Source organism: Oncorhynchus keta, unplaced genomic scaffold (genome assembly GCF_023373465.1).
Source record: "Oncorhynchus keta strain PuntledgeMale-10-30-2019 unplaced genomic scaffold, Oket_V2 Un_contig_18020_pilon_pilon, whole genome shotgun sequence".
Lineage (NCBI taxonomy): Eukaryota > Metazoa > Chordata > Actinopteri > Salmoniformes > Salmonidae > Oncorhynchus > Oncorhynchus keta.
Window position 1 is genome coordinate 35,001 of NW_026280705.1, and position 14,788 is coordinate 49,788.

Genomic DNA, 14,788 nt, shown 5'->3' on the forward strand with positions numbered 1-14,788 from the left:
AGTGTGTTCTCCATCCATGGCGTTCTCTTTGAAGAAGAGGAAGATCTTATCATCCTCAGGGTTGTCACTCTCTGGGATCAGGTTTACACCTACAAACCTGGGGTCTGACATACATACACACACACACATGTTAACAAATACACGGGTACAAACACACACGCGCACACACACACACACGAACTGCTTACAGACATGAAAAAAAAACATTCAAACACATATGTGCAAACACAGATACATGAGCACGCAAACAAACACCAGCTTGATAAACAAACAATGACTAATTTTCACTAGGGCTTAACCATGAAACCCTCATATCCGCATTAAACCAACCGCTATTTAATTCCACCATGTCCTCATAACCCTATTAGAAGTCCTCCATCCTCCAGTCCTCCATAACCCCTATTAGAAGACACCTCCATCCTCCAGTCCTCCATAACCCCTATTAGAAGACACCTCCATCCTCCAGTCCTCCATAACCCCTATTAGAAGACACCTCCATCCTCCAGTCCTCCATAACCCCTATTAGAAGACACCTCCATCCTCCAGTCCTCCATAACCCCTATTAGAAGACACCTCCATCCTCCAGTCCTCCATAACCCCTATTAGAAGACACCTCCATCCTCCAGTCCTCCATAACCCCTATTAGAAGACACCTCCATCCTCCAGTCCTCCATAACCCCTATTAGAAGACACCTCCATCCTCCAGTCCTCCAGTCCTCCAACCCCTTTTAGAAGACACCTCCAAACAAACACATATGACTCTGATTCTCCAGTCCTAATATACACTTTAGAAGACACAAATCCTCCACCCATATTCCCTATGTAATATACACTTAGTGCACTATTTCTACATAGGGAATAGGGTGCCATTTGGGACACATACCTAATACATCGATTGCAGATTTCGGAGTGCGAAGAAATCAAACTCCTAAATGACTTGAGCCAAGAGCCTAGGGCTTGAATATCCCCAGCTAAATGGATAGAGCTCTTTACGGAAAACTGATCTGGGAGCAGTCAGTCATGGAGGCGTCGGCACGGGAAAGGAGAGATGGCGTTTCGCCAACCCAACTAAGTTAGAGAGAGAAACAAGCGGGGCAGTGTTATGGTGGCGGTAAGCTCCCACACACACACACACACACACACACACACACACACACACACACTGACACACACAATACAGCCACAACTGTATATACACACACACTCACACAATACAGGATGTGGCCGTGAAAAGGGAGACCCATGGCCAAAGCAGGACCATTACGCTGCCAGATTTATACTGTCTCCATGTGGATGGGAGTCCCAAACACAGATATCAAATCACATCAAATCAAATGTATTTATATAGCCCTTCGTACATCAGCTGATATCTCAAAGTGCTGTACAGAAACCCAGCCTAAAACCCCAAACAGCAAGCAATGCAGGTGTGGAAGCACGCACACACAGACATTTAATAAATGCACAGCGCGCGAGCAGACGGATGCACACACACACACAGACATTTAATAAATGCACAGTGCGCGAGCAGACGGATGCACACACACACAGCCATTTAATAAATGCACAGTGCGCGAGCAGACGGATGCACACACACACAGCCATTTAATAAATGCACAGTGCGCGAGCAGACGGATGCACACACACACACAGACATTTAATAAATGCACAGTGCGCGAGCAGACGGATGCACACACACACAGACATTTAATAAATGCACAGTGCGCGAGCAGACGGATGCACACACACACAGCCACACAGCAGACGGATGCACACACACACACACACACAACCCCCACCAAACACACACACACACACACACACACCACAACGGCTGCACTCATGCCATTCAATACATTTAATGTTGCACAAAGGCCATTTCATTGGTCGTGGGCTTAACTATAAACCCGAGTTAGGAGTGTTAACAGATCAGGAGGATGTGTAAATAAATGTCTGCCACAGTCTGTCTGGCCAACCTAGGGTCTGAAGCCTTCTGAAGTGCATACCTATTCACATAGCCATTAAGGATTCTCTCTGAAGTAGGAACGCCATGCTTGCCATTCATACTAGTCTAGAGTCTAGAATAGAAAAGAATCCATTCTGGTAATCCCCAAATTACAATAACCAGAGAGGATTTATCCGGAGCCAGTGGATGGAGAAGCTAACAGACAACAGGAGGATTAAGGTGAGAAGATTACCTTTTGGGTAAATCGCTCTTTCTGAATGTGTCACGGCATTCATCACCATGGAGTGGGTTTGGGGGGTTCACTGTTCTGTGAATGGGAGGTGGGGCTGTAAAGGGGTGGTGGTGGGTTGAAATTTGACGTCGCTGCCGGAAAACAGCTGAGGGGATTAACTCCATGGGAAAGAATATGGACTCCGGGGAAAAAAACATAAATTGACCTTTTGTGCGGCAGCCATTAAATCCTTGGCTATGCAGACAGACTGACAGAGTGAGGGCTCCTCTCCTTCCCACCCCTGGCTAATCTCACCAGCACCAGCAGCCACACACATTCATACACACACTGACTTTATGAATGGGATCTGATATCTATGTCTGTCTTTGAATGGGAATCATCGGAGACACTCATGGCTTATAGATAGGACTAAGCTCTGTCCGACAGCTATTTAAACCAATGAATGGCGTCCTCTCGCCAATTGACCAATGAGAAGGTTCCTTTGATGCGCTTTAAAGGATTAAGTGTATCATGTCTATATTATACTATCAAGAGCCCCCTCTCCTATCAACCAATAAAAAGGGCTGATTCATATAATTTCAGCCAATAAAGGTTGTTGCCTACTGTGTCATATCATCAACGGTTCCCTCTTGTTCATTTCAATTAGTTATACTTCTGCAAATACAATTTAATCAGAAGTGTCTTATTTGATTTCTCCCTTGGAAAATAGCTTTTTGCTTTAATGTGATCGAGCTGTATAATAAAGAATAAATAAAGAAGATATTAAATCACTGTGTTGTACCATTGAGCCATCTAGAGTCATGTTGCTCAGTCCTGATAGGATGATGCTCCCCGAGGGTGCGGAAGATGGCAAAGTCCCTTCCCATGAAGTCTGCCGACGTGCCAGAGTACAGCTCCCCATCTGCCAACCAGAAACCAGGGTCAGCAACAAGCAGCCAATGAGATTAGAGATGTTAAGTGTCAGGAAGTCCACTGGCAAACTTCAACCAATCACAAGTGGGATTAGAGTCGGACTCACCTAACATGATGGACGCAGAGAGCATCTTGGGGTCGTAGGGGCTTTTCCCCCGGCCGTTCTCGAAGTGGGACGACTCCAGTCGAAAGATGTTGTCCTGAAGGGAAAGATCAGTGTTCAAGAATAGCCCGTAGGAAACCCATCTAGAACATTCCAAAACAACACGCAAATGACACAAAAGTTGTTCACTAATATGGTTTGCAAGAAGTTCACTAAATGGGGAATAGTGTGTCAAATTAGTGCACTTGATGGGTAACAGTGTGTCATTAGAGACCAGAAACACGTACTGTGGAGTAGAGCTGTACCTTATTGACCTTGTAGATGTATATTAATAACTGACAGACCCCGTCAATCTATGTAAAATAGCACCATGGTATACACACAGACACAGACACACACACACACACACACACACACACACACACACACACACACACACACACACACACACACACACACACACACACACACACACACACACACACACACACACACACACACACACACACACACACACACACACAGAACCCATTATATTAATGCAGGACAAGATAGTGATTTCCCCCCCTTTCCACAGTTGAACAGTTACACTGTGTGGGATCATTGATTAAGCTGTATCTGCTTATCAAGATGATTGATTAAACTGTTGTGTGGGAGAACGATTTCCGCTTGTTAATGTGGGCCTGTGTAATGAGCCCCCCCCACTTTGCACAAATGAAATCATTGATTAGAAACACTGAATGAGTGGGAAATAGTCAGAAAATAATGATCTAGTCCCTTGTCTTGGTGCAATTTAGATTCTATTGGAGGTTAGAGGGGTGGTGTGTGTGTGTGTGTGTGTTGTTGCCCCTTACCTCTGCCCGTTTGCCCATCTCCAGGTAGGCACAGATAGGGTGGAAGGCCCCTGTACCACAGATATACAGGTGGGTGGAGTTGTAGGGTTGGAGCACTCGGATGAAGTTGGAACACTCTTTCTGACAGGAGACGAGAGACAAACACCTCATCAACATCTCATCAACTTGGGCTCCCGAGTGGCACAGCGGTCTAAGACACTGCATCTCAGTGCTAGAGGTGTCACTACTGACCCTGGTTTGATTCCAGTCTGTATCACAACTGACCGTGATTGTTAGTTAGTTAGTAAATAAGAATTTGTTGTTAACTGACTTGCCTAGTTAAATAAAGGTTCAATAAACATAAAACTTTTTTTTAAACACTTGATCAGTTTCAAACTCTCAAACAAACAACACTCACATGTTAAAGCTGGAATCCTTAATGATGTAACAGCCATGTCTGTTTGAGATATTACAACAACAAAGAAGTTAGTGGAAACAGAAGAGCACAGTATGTCCTGCTATTTGTTTTTCCTTGCTGCATGACGCTCCTCAGCTCGGCAACAACAACAACGGTGGTGGTGGTGGTGGTGGTGGTGGTGGTGGTGGTGGTGGTGGTGGTGGTGGTGGTGGTGGTGGTGGTGGTGGTGGTGGTGGTGGTGGTGGTGGTGGTGGTGGTGTTGGTGGTGGTGGTGGTGGTGGTGGTGGTGGTGGTGGTGGTGGTGGTGGTGGTGGTGGTGGTGGTGGTGGTGGTGGTGGTGGTGGTGGTGGTGGTGGTGGTGGTGGGGCCCGTGGCCCTGTTTCCCCGTACTGCGGAGTCCATCTTTAAGTGTCCACATAGCATCTAGCATTTACTGTATCTGTGTAATTATATACAGCTACAACTAAGCAAATTAAGCAACGATTCAGTTAATATGCTAGTAACTACTTCAAACCAAAGTTTGTCCAGTTTTGCTGATTGCAGTTCAATCGTTAGTTTAAGTACCTTATCTGCAGTTATCTTGATCAGCTGAGCTACCACATTCTGCCTACCAAAGTAGCTCTAGAATACAGAGGTAACTACAGGACATAGTGAGGACAATATGTCTGCGCGCTCCAGCTGTCTTAAAGTGCTGTAGGTGCAACCTAAAACAACTTCAGATTTGATCACTCCAGGCATAAATAAGACTTGGTGGTTGGCGCTACTGGAAAGCTCCTGCAATCTGAAGTAGGAGTTTCCAGTTCCCGTTGCTGTGGTAAATTGCTTGTGAAATGAAGTGGCGTTCAGTTTTGCTGAAGGAAATGCCACCTGTGAGCTAAATTAGGCCATGACTGTGTCCTAAATGCTCCCCGTTCCCTCTACAGTACACTCTGTTTGACCAGGGCCCATAGGTAGACCCAGAGGTCATATGGTGCCATTTGGGATGCATCCCATGTTCACATCAGATCTCTAATGACCCGTCCGTCCGTGTGTGTTTCCATGTGTGTCCCTGTCCGTGTGTGTGTGTGTGTGTGTGTGTGTGTGTGTGTGTGTGTGTGTGTGTGTGTGTGTGTGTGTGTGTGTGTGTGTGTGTGTGTGTGTGTGTGTGTGTGTGTGTGTGTGTGTGTGTGTGTGTGTGTGTGTGTGTGTGTGTGTGTCCGTCCACCTGTCCATCCGTAAACGTTTGTGCGTGTGTCCGTCCGTTCGTCCGTCAGTGTGTGTGTATTCACGTCAGATCTGTAGTGATCCATCTGGTTGAATTTACTGAAGGTATTTGGACTCCCAGCCTCAGCGCATGTGGATAGTCCCAGTGCTGGGAGACTGTTTATGCTAACCCTAATGAATGGGATTAGTTCATGTTCTAGCCCTCTGGTAAGTCTTCTACAGGGTTCAGTAGGGTACACACATGCTAAAAAGATGAAGGCACGATTCATTGATGAGGAATACACACCTTTAGTTGACTGACACACACACACAGACACACACAGACACAAAGCCCATTCCAGGTTAATACACACACACACATCTCTTTCCCGGGTCATTAAGAAAATAAATACGTACCTTCTGTGTCAATAAAAATCCTAAACCTAAGGTTTATGTTCCGTCTGCACAGAGTCACCTCTAGTCTCAGGGATGCTAACTGCTCAGGCTTCCCTGTCCCTCACAGCAATGAGACATTACATTTATTTCCTTGCTTCGCTAATAAGTAAGCCAGGACAGTGGAAGGGGCAAAAATATTTTTTTAAAGGCTGAAAGTTCAACAGATAAGAGAAAATAGAAAATAAACCATTCACGGAGTAAATCACTCAAACTTTACACCAACGTAGTGTGGAATCTGTTTCCACCATAAGGTCTTCCTCTGTCAAAATGAAATGCCAGATCAGGAATAACTAGCCATGTTGTGTAAAGGCTGATAAAAGTCATTGATATCTAACTGGACAGGTTTGAAGGATATCAACCTTGAGTTAAACTTTACTGTCAACCCAGGATATTATCAGTAACCCATAGTCACAACAACAGGTCACCCCAGGATATTATCAGTAACCCATAGTCACAACAACAGGTCACCCCAGGATATTATCACTAATCCATAGTCACAACAAAAGGTCACCCCAGGATATTATCAGTAACCCATAGTCACAACAAAAGGTCACCCCAGGATATTATCAGTACCCCATAGTCACAACAAAAGGTCACCCCAGGATATTATCAGTAATCCATAGTCAGAACAACAGGTCACCCCAGGATATTATCACTAACCCATAGTCACAACAACAGGTCACCCCAGGATATTATCAGTAACCCATAGTCACAACAACAGGTCACCCCAGGATATTATCAGTAACCCATAGTCACAACAACAGGTCACCACAGGATATTATCAGTAACCCATAGTCACAACAACAGGTCACCCCAGGATATTATCAGTAACCCATAGTCACAACAACAGGTCACCCCAGAGAATATTATCACTAATATAGTCACAACAAAAGGTCACCCCAGGATATTATCAGTAACCCATAGTCACAACAACAGGTCACCCCAGGATATTACCAGTAACCCATAGTCACAACAACAGGTCACCCCAGGATATTATCAGTAATCCATAGTCACAACAACAGGTCACCCCAGGATATTATCAGTAACCCATAGTCACAACAACAGGTCACCCCAGGATATTATCAGTAACCCATAGTCACAACAACAGGTCACCCCAGGATATTATCACTAATCCATAGTCACAACAAAAGGTAACCCCAGGATATTATCAGTAACCCATAGTCACAACAACAGGTCACCCCAGAGAGAGGATATTAACAGTAACCCATAGTCACAACAACAGGTCACCCCAGGATATTATCAGTAACCCATAGTCACAACAACAGGTCACCCCAGAGAGAGGATATTATCAGTAACCCAAAGTCACAACAACAGGTCACCCCAGGATATTATCAGTAACCCATAGTCACAACAACAGGTCACCCCAGGATATTATCAGTAACCCATAGTCACAACAAAAGGTCACCCCAGGATATTAACAGTAACCCATAGTCACAACAACAGGTCACCCCAGGATATTATCAGTAACCCATAGTCACAACAACAGGTCACCCCAGGATATTATCAGTAACCCATAGTCACAACAACAGGTCACCCCAGGATATTATCAGTAACCCATAGTCACAACAACAGGTCACCCCAGGATATTACCAGTAACCCATAGTCACAACAACAGGTCACCCCAGGATATTATCAGTAACCCATAGTCACAACAACAGGTCACCCCAGGATATTATCAGTAACCCATAGTCACAACAACAGGTCACCCCAGGATATTATCAGTAACCCATAGTCACAACAACAGGTCACCCCAGGATATTATCACTAATCCATAGTCACAACAACAGGTCACCCCAGGATATTATCAGTAACCCATAGTCACAACAACAGGTCACCCCAGGATATTATCAGTAACCCATAGTCACAACAACAGGTCACCCCAGGATATTATCAGTAACCCATAGTCACAACAACAGGTCACCCCAGGATATTATCAGTAACCCATAGTCACAACAACAGGTCACCCCAGGATATTATCAGTAACCCATAGTCACAACAACAGGTCACCCCAGGATATTATCAGTAACCCATAGTCACAACAACAGGTCACCCCAGAGAGGATATTAACAGTAACCCATAGTCACAACAACAGGTCACCCCAGGATATTATCAGTAACCCATAGTCACAACAACAGGTCACCCCAGGATATTATCAGTAACCCATAGTCACAACAACAGGTCACCCCAGGATATTATCAGTAACCCATAGTCACAACAACAGGTCACCCCAGGATATTATCAGTAACCCATAGTCACAACAACAGGTCACCCCAGGATATTATCAGTAACCCATAGTCACAACAACAGGTCACCCCAGGATATTATCAGTAACCCATAGTCACAACAACAGGTCACCCCAGGATATTATCAGTAACCCATAGTCACAACAACAGGTCACCCCAGGATATTATCAGTAACCCATAGTCACAACAACAGGTCACCCCAGGATATTATCAGTAACCCATAGTCACAACAACAGGTCACCCCAGGATATTATCAGTAACCCATAGTCACAACAACAGGTCACCCCAGGATATTATCAGTAACCCATAGTCACAACAACAGGTCACCCCAGGATATTATCAGTAACCCATAGTCACAACAACAGGTCACCCCAGGATATTATCAGTAACCCATAGTCACAACAACAGGTCACCCCAGGATATTATCAGTAACCCATAGTCACAACAACAGGTCACCCCAGGATATTATCAGTAACCCATAGTCACAACAACAGGTCACCCCAGGATATTATCAGTAACCCATAGTCACAACAACAGGTCACCCCAGGATATTATCAGTAACCCATAGTCACAACAACAGGTCACCCCAGGATATTATCAGTAACCCATAGTCACAACAACAGGTCACCCCAGAGAGAGGATATTATCAGTAACCCATAGTCACAACAACAGGTCACCCCAGGATATTATCAGTAACCCATAGTCACAACAACAGGTCACCCCAGGATATTATCAGTAACCCATAGTCACAACAACAGGTCACCCCAGGATATTATCAGTAACCCATAGTCACAACAACAGGTCACCCCAGGATATTATCAGTAACCCATAGTCACAACAACAGGTCACCCCAGGATATTATCAGTAACCCATAGTCACAACAACAGGTCACCCCAGGATATTATCAGTAACCCATAGTCACAACAACAGGTCACCCCAGAGTCACAACAACAGGAGGATATTATCAGTAACCCATAGTCACAACAACAGGTCACTGCAGGATATTATCACTAAACCATAGTCACAACAACAGGTCACCCCAGGATATTATCAGTAACCCATAGTCACAACAACAGGTCACCCCAGGATATTATCACTAATCCATAGTCACAACAACAGGTCACCCCAGGATATTATCAGTAACCCATAGGTCACAACAACAGGTCACCCCAGGATATTATCAGTAACCCATAGGTCACAACAACAGGTCACCCCAGGATATTATCAGTAACCCATAGTCACAACAACAGGTCACCCCAGGATATTATCAGTAACCCATAGTCACAACAACAGGTCACCCCAGGATATTATCAGTAACCCATAGTCACAACAACAGGTCACCCCAGGATATTATCACTAATCCATAGTCACAACAACAGGTCACCCCAGATATTATCAGTAACCCATAGTCACAACAACAGGTCACCCCAGGATATTATCAGTAACCCATAGTCACAACAACAGGTCACCCCAGGATATTATCAGTAACCCATAGTCACAACAACAGGTCACCCCAGGATATTATCAGTAATCCATAGTCACAACAACAGGTCACCCCAGGATATTATCAGTAACCCATAGTCACAACAACAGGTCACCCCAGGATATTATCAGTAACCCATAGTCACAACAACAGGTCACCCCAGGATATTATCAGTAACCCATAGTCACAACAACAGGTCACCCCAGGATATTATCAGTAACCCATAGTCACAACAACAGGTCACCCCAGGATATTATCACTAACCCATAGTCACAACAACAGGTCACCCCAGGATATTATCAGTAACCCATAGTCACAACAACAGGTCACCCCAGGATATTATCAGTAACCCATAGTCACAACAACAGGTCACCCCAGGATATTATCAGTAACCCATAGTCACAACAACAGGTCACCCCAGGATATTATCAGTAACCCATAGTCACAACAACAGGTCACCCCAGGATATTATCAGTAACCCATAGTCACAACAACAGGTCACCCCAGGATATTATCAGTAACCCATAGTCACAACAGGTCAACAGGTCACAGGTCCCAGGATATTATCAGTAACCCATAGTCACAACAACAGGTCACCCCAGGATATTATCAGTAACCCATAGTCACAACAACAGGTCACCCCAGGATATTATCAGTAACCCATAGTCACAACAACAGGTCACCCCAGGATATTATCAGTAACCCATAGTCACAACAACAGGTCACCCCAGGATATTACCAGTAACCCATAGTCACAACAACAGGTCACCCCAGGATATTACCAGTAACCCATAGTCACAACAACAGGTCACCCCAGGATATTATCAGTAACCCATAGTCACAACAACAGGTCACCCCAGGATATTACCAGTAACCCATAGTCACAACAACAGGTCACCCCAGAGAGAGGATATTAACAGTAACCCATAGTCACAACAACAGGTCACCCCAGAGAGGATATTACCAGTAACCCATAGTCACAACAACAGGTCACCCCAGGATATTATCAGTAACCCATAGTCACAACAACAGGTCACCCCAGGATATTATCAGTAACCCATAGTCACAACAACAGGTCACCCCAGGATATTACCAGTAACCCATAGTCACAACAACAGGTCACCCCAGAGGATATTATCAGTACCCCATAGTCACAACAACAGGTCACCCCAGAGAGAGGATATTATCAGTAACCCATAGTCACAACAACAGGTCACCCCAGGATATTATCACTAAACCATAGTCACAACAACAGGTCACCCCAGGATATTATCAGTAACCCATAGTCACAACAACAGGTCACCCCAGGATATTATCAGTAACCCATAGTCACAACAACAGGTCACCCCAGGATATTATCACTAACCCATAGTCACAACAACAGGTCAACCCAGGATATTATCACTAAACCATAGTCACAACAACAGGTCACCCCAGGATATTAACAGTAACCCATAGTCACAACAACAGGTCACCCCAGGATATTATCAGTAACCCATAGTCACAACAACAGGTCACCCCAGAGAGAGGATATTAACAGTAACCCATAGTCACAACAACAGGTCACCCCAGGATATTATCAGTAACCCATAGTCACAACAACAGGTCACCCCAGGATATTACCAGTAACCCATAGTCACAACAACAGGTCACCCCAGGATATTATCAGTAACCCATAGTCACAACAACAGGTCACCCCAGGATATTATCAGTAACCCATAGTCACAACAACAGGTCACCCAAGATATTATCAGTAACCCATAGTCACAACAACAGGTCACCCCAGGATATTATCAGTAACCCATAGTCACAACAACAGGTCACCCCAGGATATTACCAGTAACCCATAGTCACAACAACAGGTCACCCCAGGATATTATCAGTAACCCATAGTCACAACAACAGGTCACCCCAGGATATTATCAGTAACCCATAGTCACAACAACAGGTCACCCCAGGATATTATCACTAACCCATAGTCACAACAACAGGTCACCCCAGGATATTATCAGTAACCCATAGTCACAACAACAGGTCACCCCAGGATATTACCAGTAACCCATAGTCACAACAACAGGTCACCCCAGGATATTACCAGTAACCCATAGTCACAACAACAGGTCACCCCAGGATATTATCAGTAACCCATAGTCACAACAACAGGTCACCCCAGGATATTATCAGTAACCCATAGTCACAACAACAGGTCACCCCAGGATATTATCAGTAACCCATAGTCACAACAACAGGTCACCCCAGGATATTATCAGTAACCCATAGTCACAACAACAGGTCACCCCAGGATATTATCAGTAACCCATAGTCACAACAACAGGTCACCCCAGGATATTATCAGTAACCCATAGTCACAACAACAGGTCACCCCAGGATATTACCAGTAACCCATAGTCACAACAACAGGTCACCCCAGGATATTACCAGTAACCCATAGTCACAACAACAGGTCAACCCAGGATATTATCACTAAACCATAGTCACAACAACAGTTCCAGTGTCCCTGTCTGTGTTCAACCAGCGTTCCCCTCCCACATTACAAGTATTTCTGTGGTTAGACCAAACCAACAACCTCTAAACCCAGATATGCTCCACAACCTTTTATGGTTCACAACCATGACCGTTACAAGGGTTACTTGTGTGAAAGTCTTCTTAATGACTTTACCTTATGGGCTTCCTAACATTCCCGCAACGTTCCGGCAACAACAGGGAAGAAGCAATGTCTTCCTCCATCATTCTCACATCGCTATTATATACATTGTAAACTGTCTCATTAATCATCTTACTGACAGAGATGTTTAGATTTTCTCATGGTCATTAGACTCATTTCCAGACAGGCATTTTGTGTCTCCGTGTGTGTGTGTGTGTGTGTGTGTGTGTGTGTGTGTGTGTGTGTGTGTGTGTGTGTGTGTGTGTGTGTGTGTGTGTGTGTGTGTGTGTGTGTGTGTGTGTGTGTGTGTGTGTGTGTGTGTGTGTGTGTGTGTGTGTGTGTAATATTGTGCATGTGTGTGTGCCACTGACAGACATTTACTCAGCCTAGTCAGAAATGCTACTCTGCAATTTTCAGAGTGAAAAATGACTTCTCAACACACAAACTGTGTCGTTACCTGAATACCACTGCATCCTCTGGGGAGAGAAGGGTCATTATTGGGAATAACTGATTACTTTCCCTTGAAAGGAGGGGGAATTACTAGGCAGCTTTGTTTAAGGTAGGTGGTTGACTGTGTTTTGAGAGCACACAGTGAACCTAACATGCAACAGTCTGCAGATACAACTATAACTTCTGAACTAAATGAGAATAATTTCTCACTCTGAGCTGTGTTGAACCATTCAACATTTTCTGCATCACTTGTCTGTTAGGGCTGGGAATTGCCAAGGACCTCACAATATGATATTATCACAAGATTTAGGTGCTGAAATTATATGTAGTGTGATTCTAAATGTATTGTGATTCTATATGTAGTGTGATTATATATGTATTGTGATTCTATATGTAGTGTGATTCTATATGTATTGTGATTCTATATGTAGTGTGATTATATATGTATTGTGATTCTATATGTATAGTGATTCTATATGTAGTGTGATTCTATATGTAGTGTGATTCTATATGTATAGTGATTCTATATGTAGTGTGATTCTATATGTAGTGTGATTCTATATGTAGTGTGATTCTATATGTATTGTGATTCTATATGTATAGTGATTCTATATGTAGTGTGATTCTATATGTATTGTGATTCTATATGTAGTGTGATTATATATGTATTGTGATTCTATATGTAGTGTGATTATATATGTAGTGTGATTCTATATGTAGTGTGATTCTATATGTAGTGTGATTCTATATGTAGTGTGATTCTATATGTAGTGTGATTATATATGTATTGTGATTCTATATGTAGTGTGATTATATATGTATTGTGATTCTATATGTAGTGTGATTATATATGTATTGTGATTCTATATGTATAGTGATTCTATATGTAGTGTGATTCTATATGTAGTGTGATTCTATATGTATAGTGATTCTATATGTAGTGTGATTCTATATGTAGTGTGATTCTATATGTATTGTGATTCTATATGTATAGTGATTCTATATGTAGTGTGATTCTATATGTATTGTGATTCTATATGTAGTGTGATTATATATGTATTGTGATTCTATATGTAGTGTGATTATATATGTAGTGTGATTCTATATGTAGTGTGATTCTATATGTAGTGTGATTCTATATGTAGTGTGATTCTATATGTAGTGTGATTATATATGTATTGTGATTCTATATGTATAGTGATTCTATATGTAGTGTGATTATATATGTATTGTGATTCTATATGTTTAGTGATTCTATATGTAGTGTGATTATATATGTATTGTGATTCTATATGTATAGTGATTCTATATGTAGTGTGATTATATATGTATTGTGATTCTATATGTAGTGTGATTATTTATGCATTGTGATTCTATATGTATAGTGATTCTATATGTAGTGTGATTATATATGTATTGTGATTCTATATGTAGTGTGATTATTTATGCATTGTGATTCTATATGTAGTGTGATTATATATGTATTGTGATTCTATATGTATAGTGATTCTATATGTATTGTGATTCTATATGTATAGTGATTCTAAATGTAGTGTGATTCTATATGTAGCCTGAATTCCAAATGAATTAAATTAATATATAATAAATAATAATATATGCCATTTAGCAGACGCTTTTATCCAATGCGACTTACAGTCATGTGTGCATACATTCTACGTATGGGTGGTCCCGGGAATCGAACCCACTACCCTGGCGTTACAAGCGCCATGCTCTACCAACTGAGCTACAGAAGGACCTAAATTGACACAATAGCTCATAATGAACCCCAAGTAAAAAAAAACATATTTTTTTGCAAATGTATTGAAA

The 14,788-nt window shown here is 42.9% G+C and overlaps 1 protein-coding gene and 1 long non-coding RNA gene across 4 annotated transcripts in view; one reads left to right on the top strand and one right to left on the bottom strand.

The window, feature by feature from the left end:
* The window catches only part of LOC127919985 (semaphorin-3aa-like), an 80,579-nt gene that overhangs the window by 19,289 nt on the left and 46,502 nt on the right, over positions 1-14,788 (bottom strand). Inside the window, 4 exon segments of the mRNA XM_052503834.1 lie at positions 1-104; positions 2,977-3,096; positions 3,214-3,307; positions 4,065-4,184. The exon segment at positions 1-104 is cut by the window's left edge and continues 39 nt beyond it. Of these exon segments, the coding sequence (XP_052359794.1) occupies positions 1-104; positions 2,977-3,096; positions 3,214-3,307; positions 4,065-4,184 (438 nt within the window).
* LOC127919986 (uncharacterized) lies at positions 6,334-12,748 on the top strand. 3 transcript variants are annotated; one of them, XR_008104671.1, is made up of 9 exons: positions 6,334-6,691; positions 6,993-7,078; positions 7,650-7,907; positions 9,700-9,742; positions 10,568-10,739; positions 10,836-10,964; positions 11,360-11,408; positions 11,452-11,494; positions 11,666-12,748. It is a non-coding gene; the product is annotated as an uncharacterized LOC127919986 (long non-coding RNA). The 3 variants fall into 3 exon arrangements; XR_008104670.1 differs by lacking the exons at positions 9,700-9,742; positions 10,568-10,739; positions 10,836-10,964 and adding an exon at positions 9,440-9,482 and having other exon boundaries at positions 7,650-7,735; positions 7,865-7,907; positions 11,231-11,494; XR_008104669.1 differs by lacking the exons at positions 9,700-9,742; positions 10,568-10,739; positions 10,836-10,964 and having other exon boundaries at positions 11,231-11,494.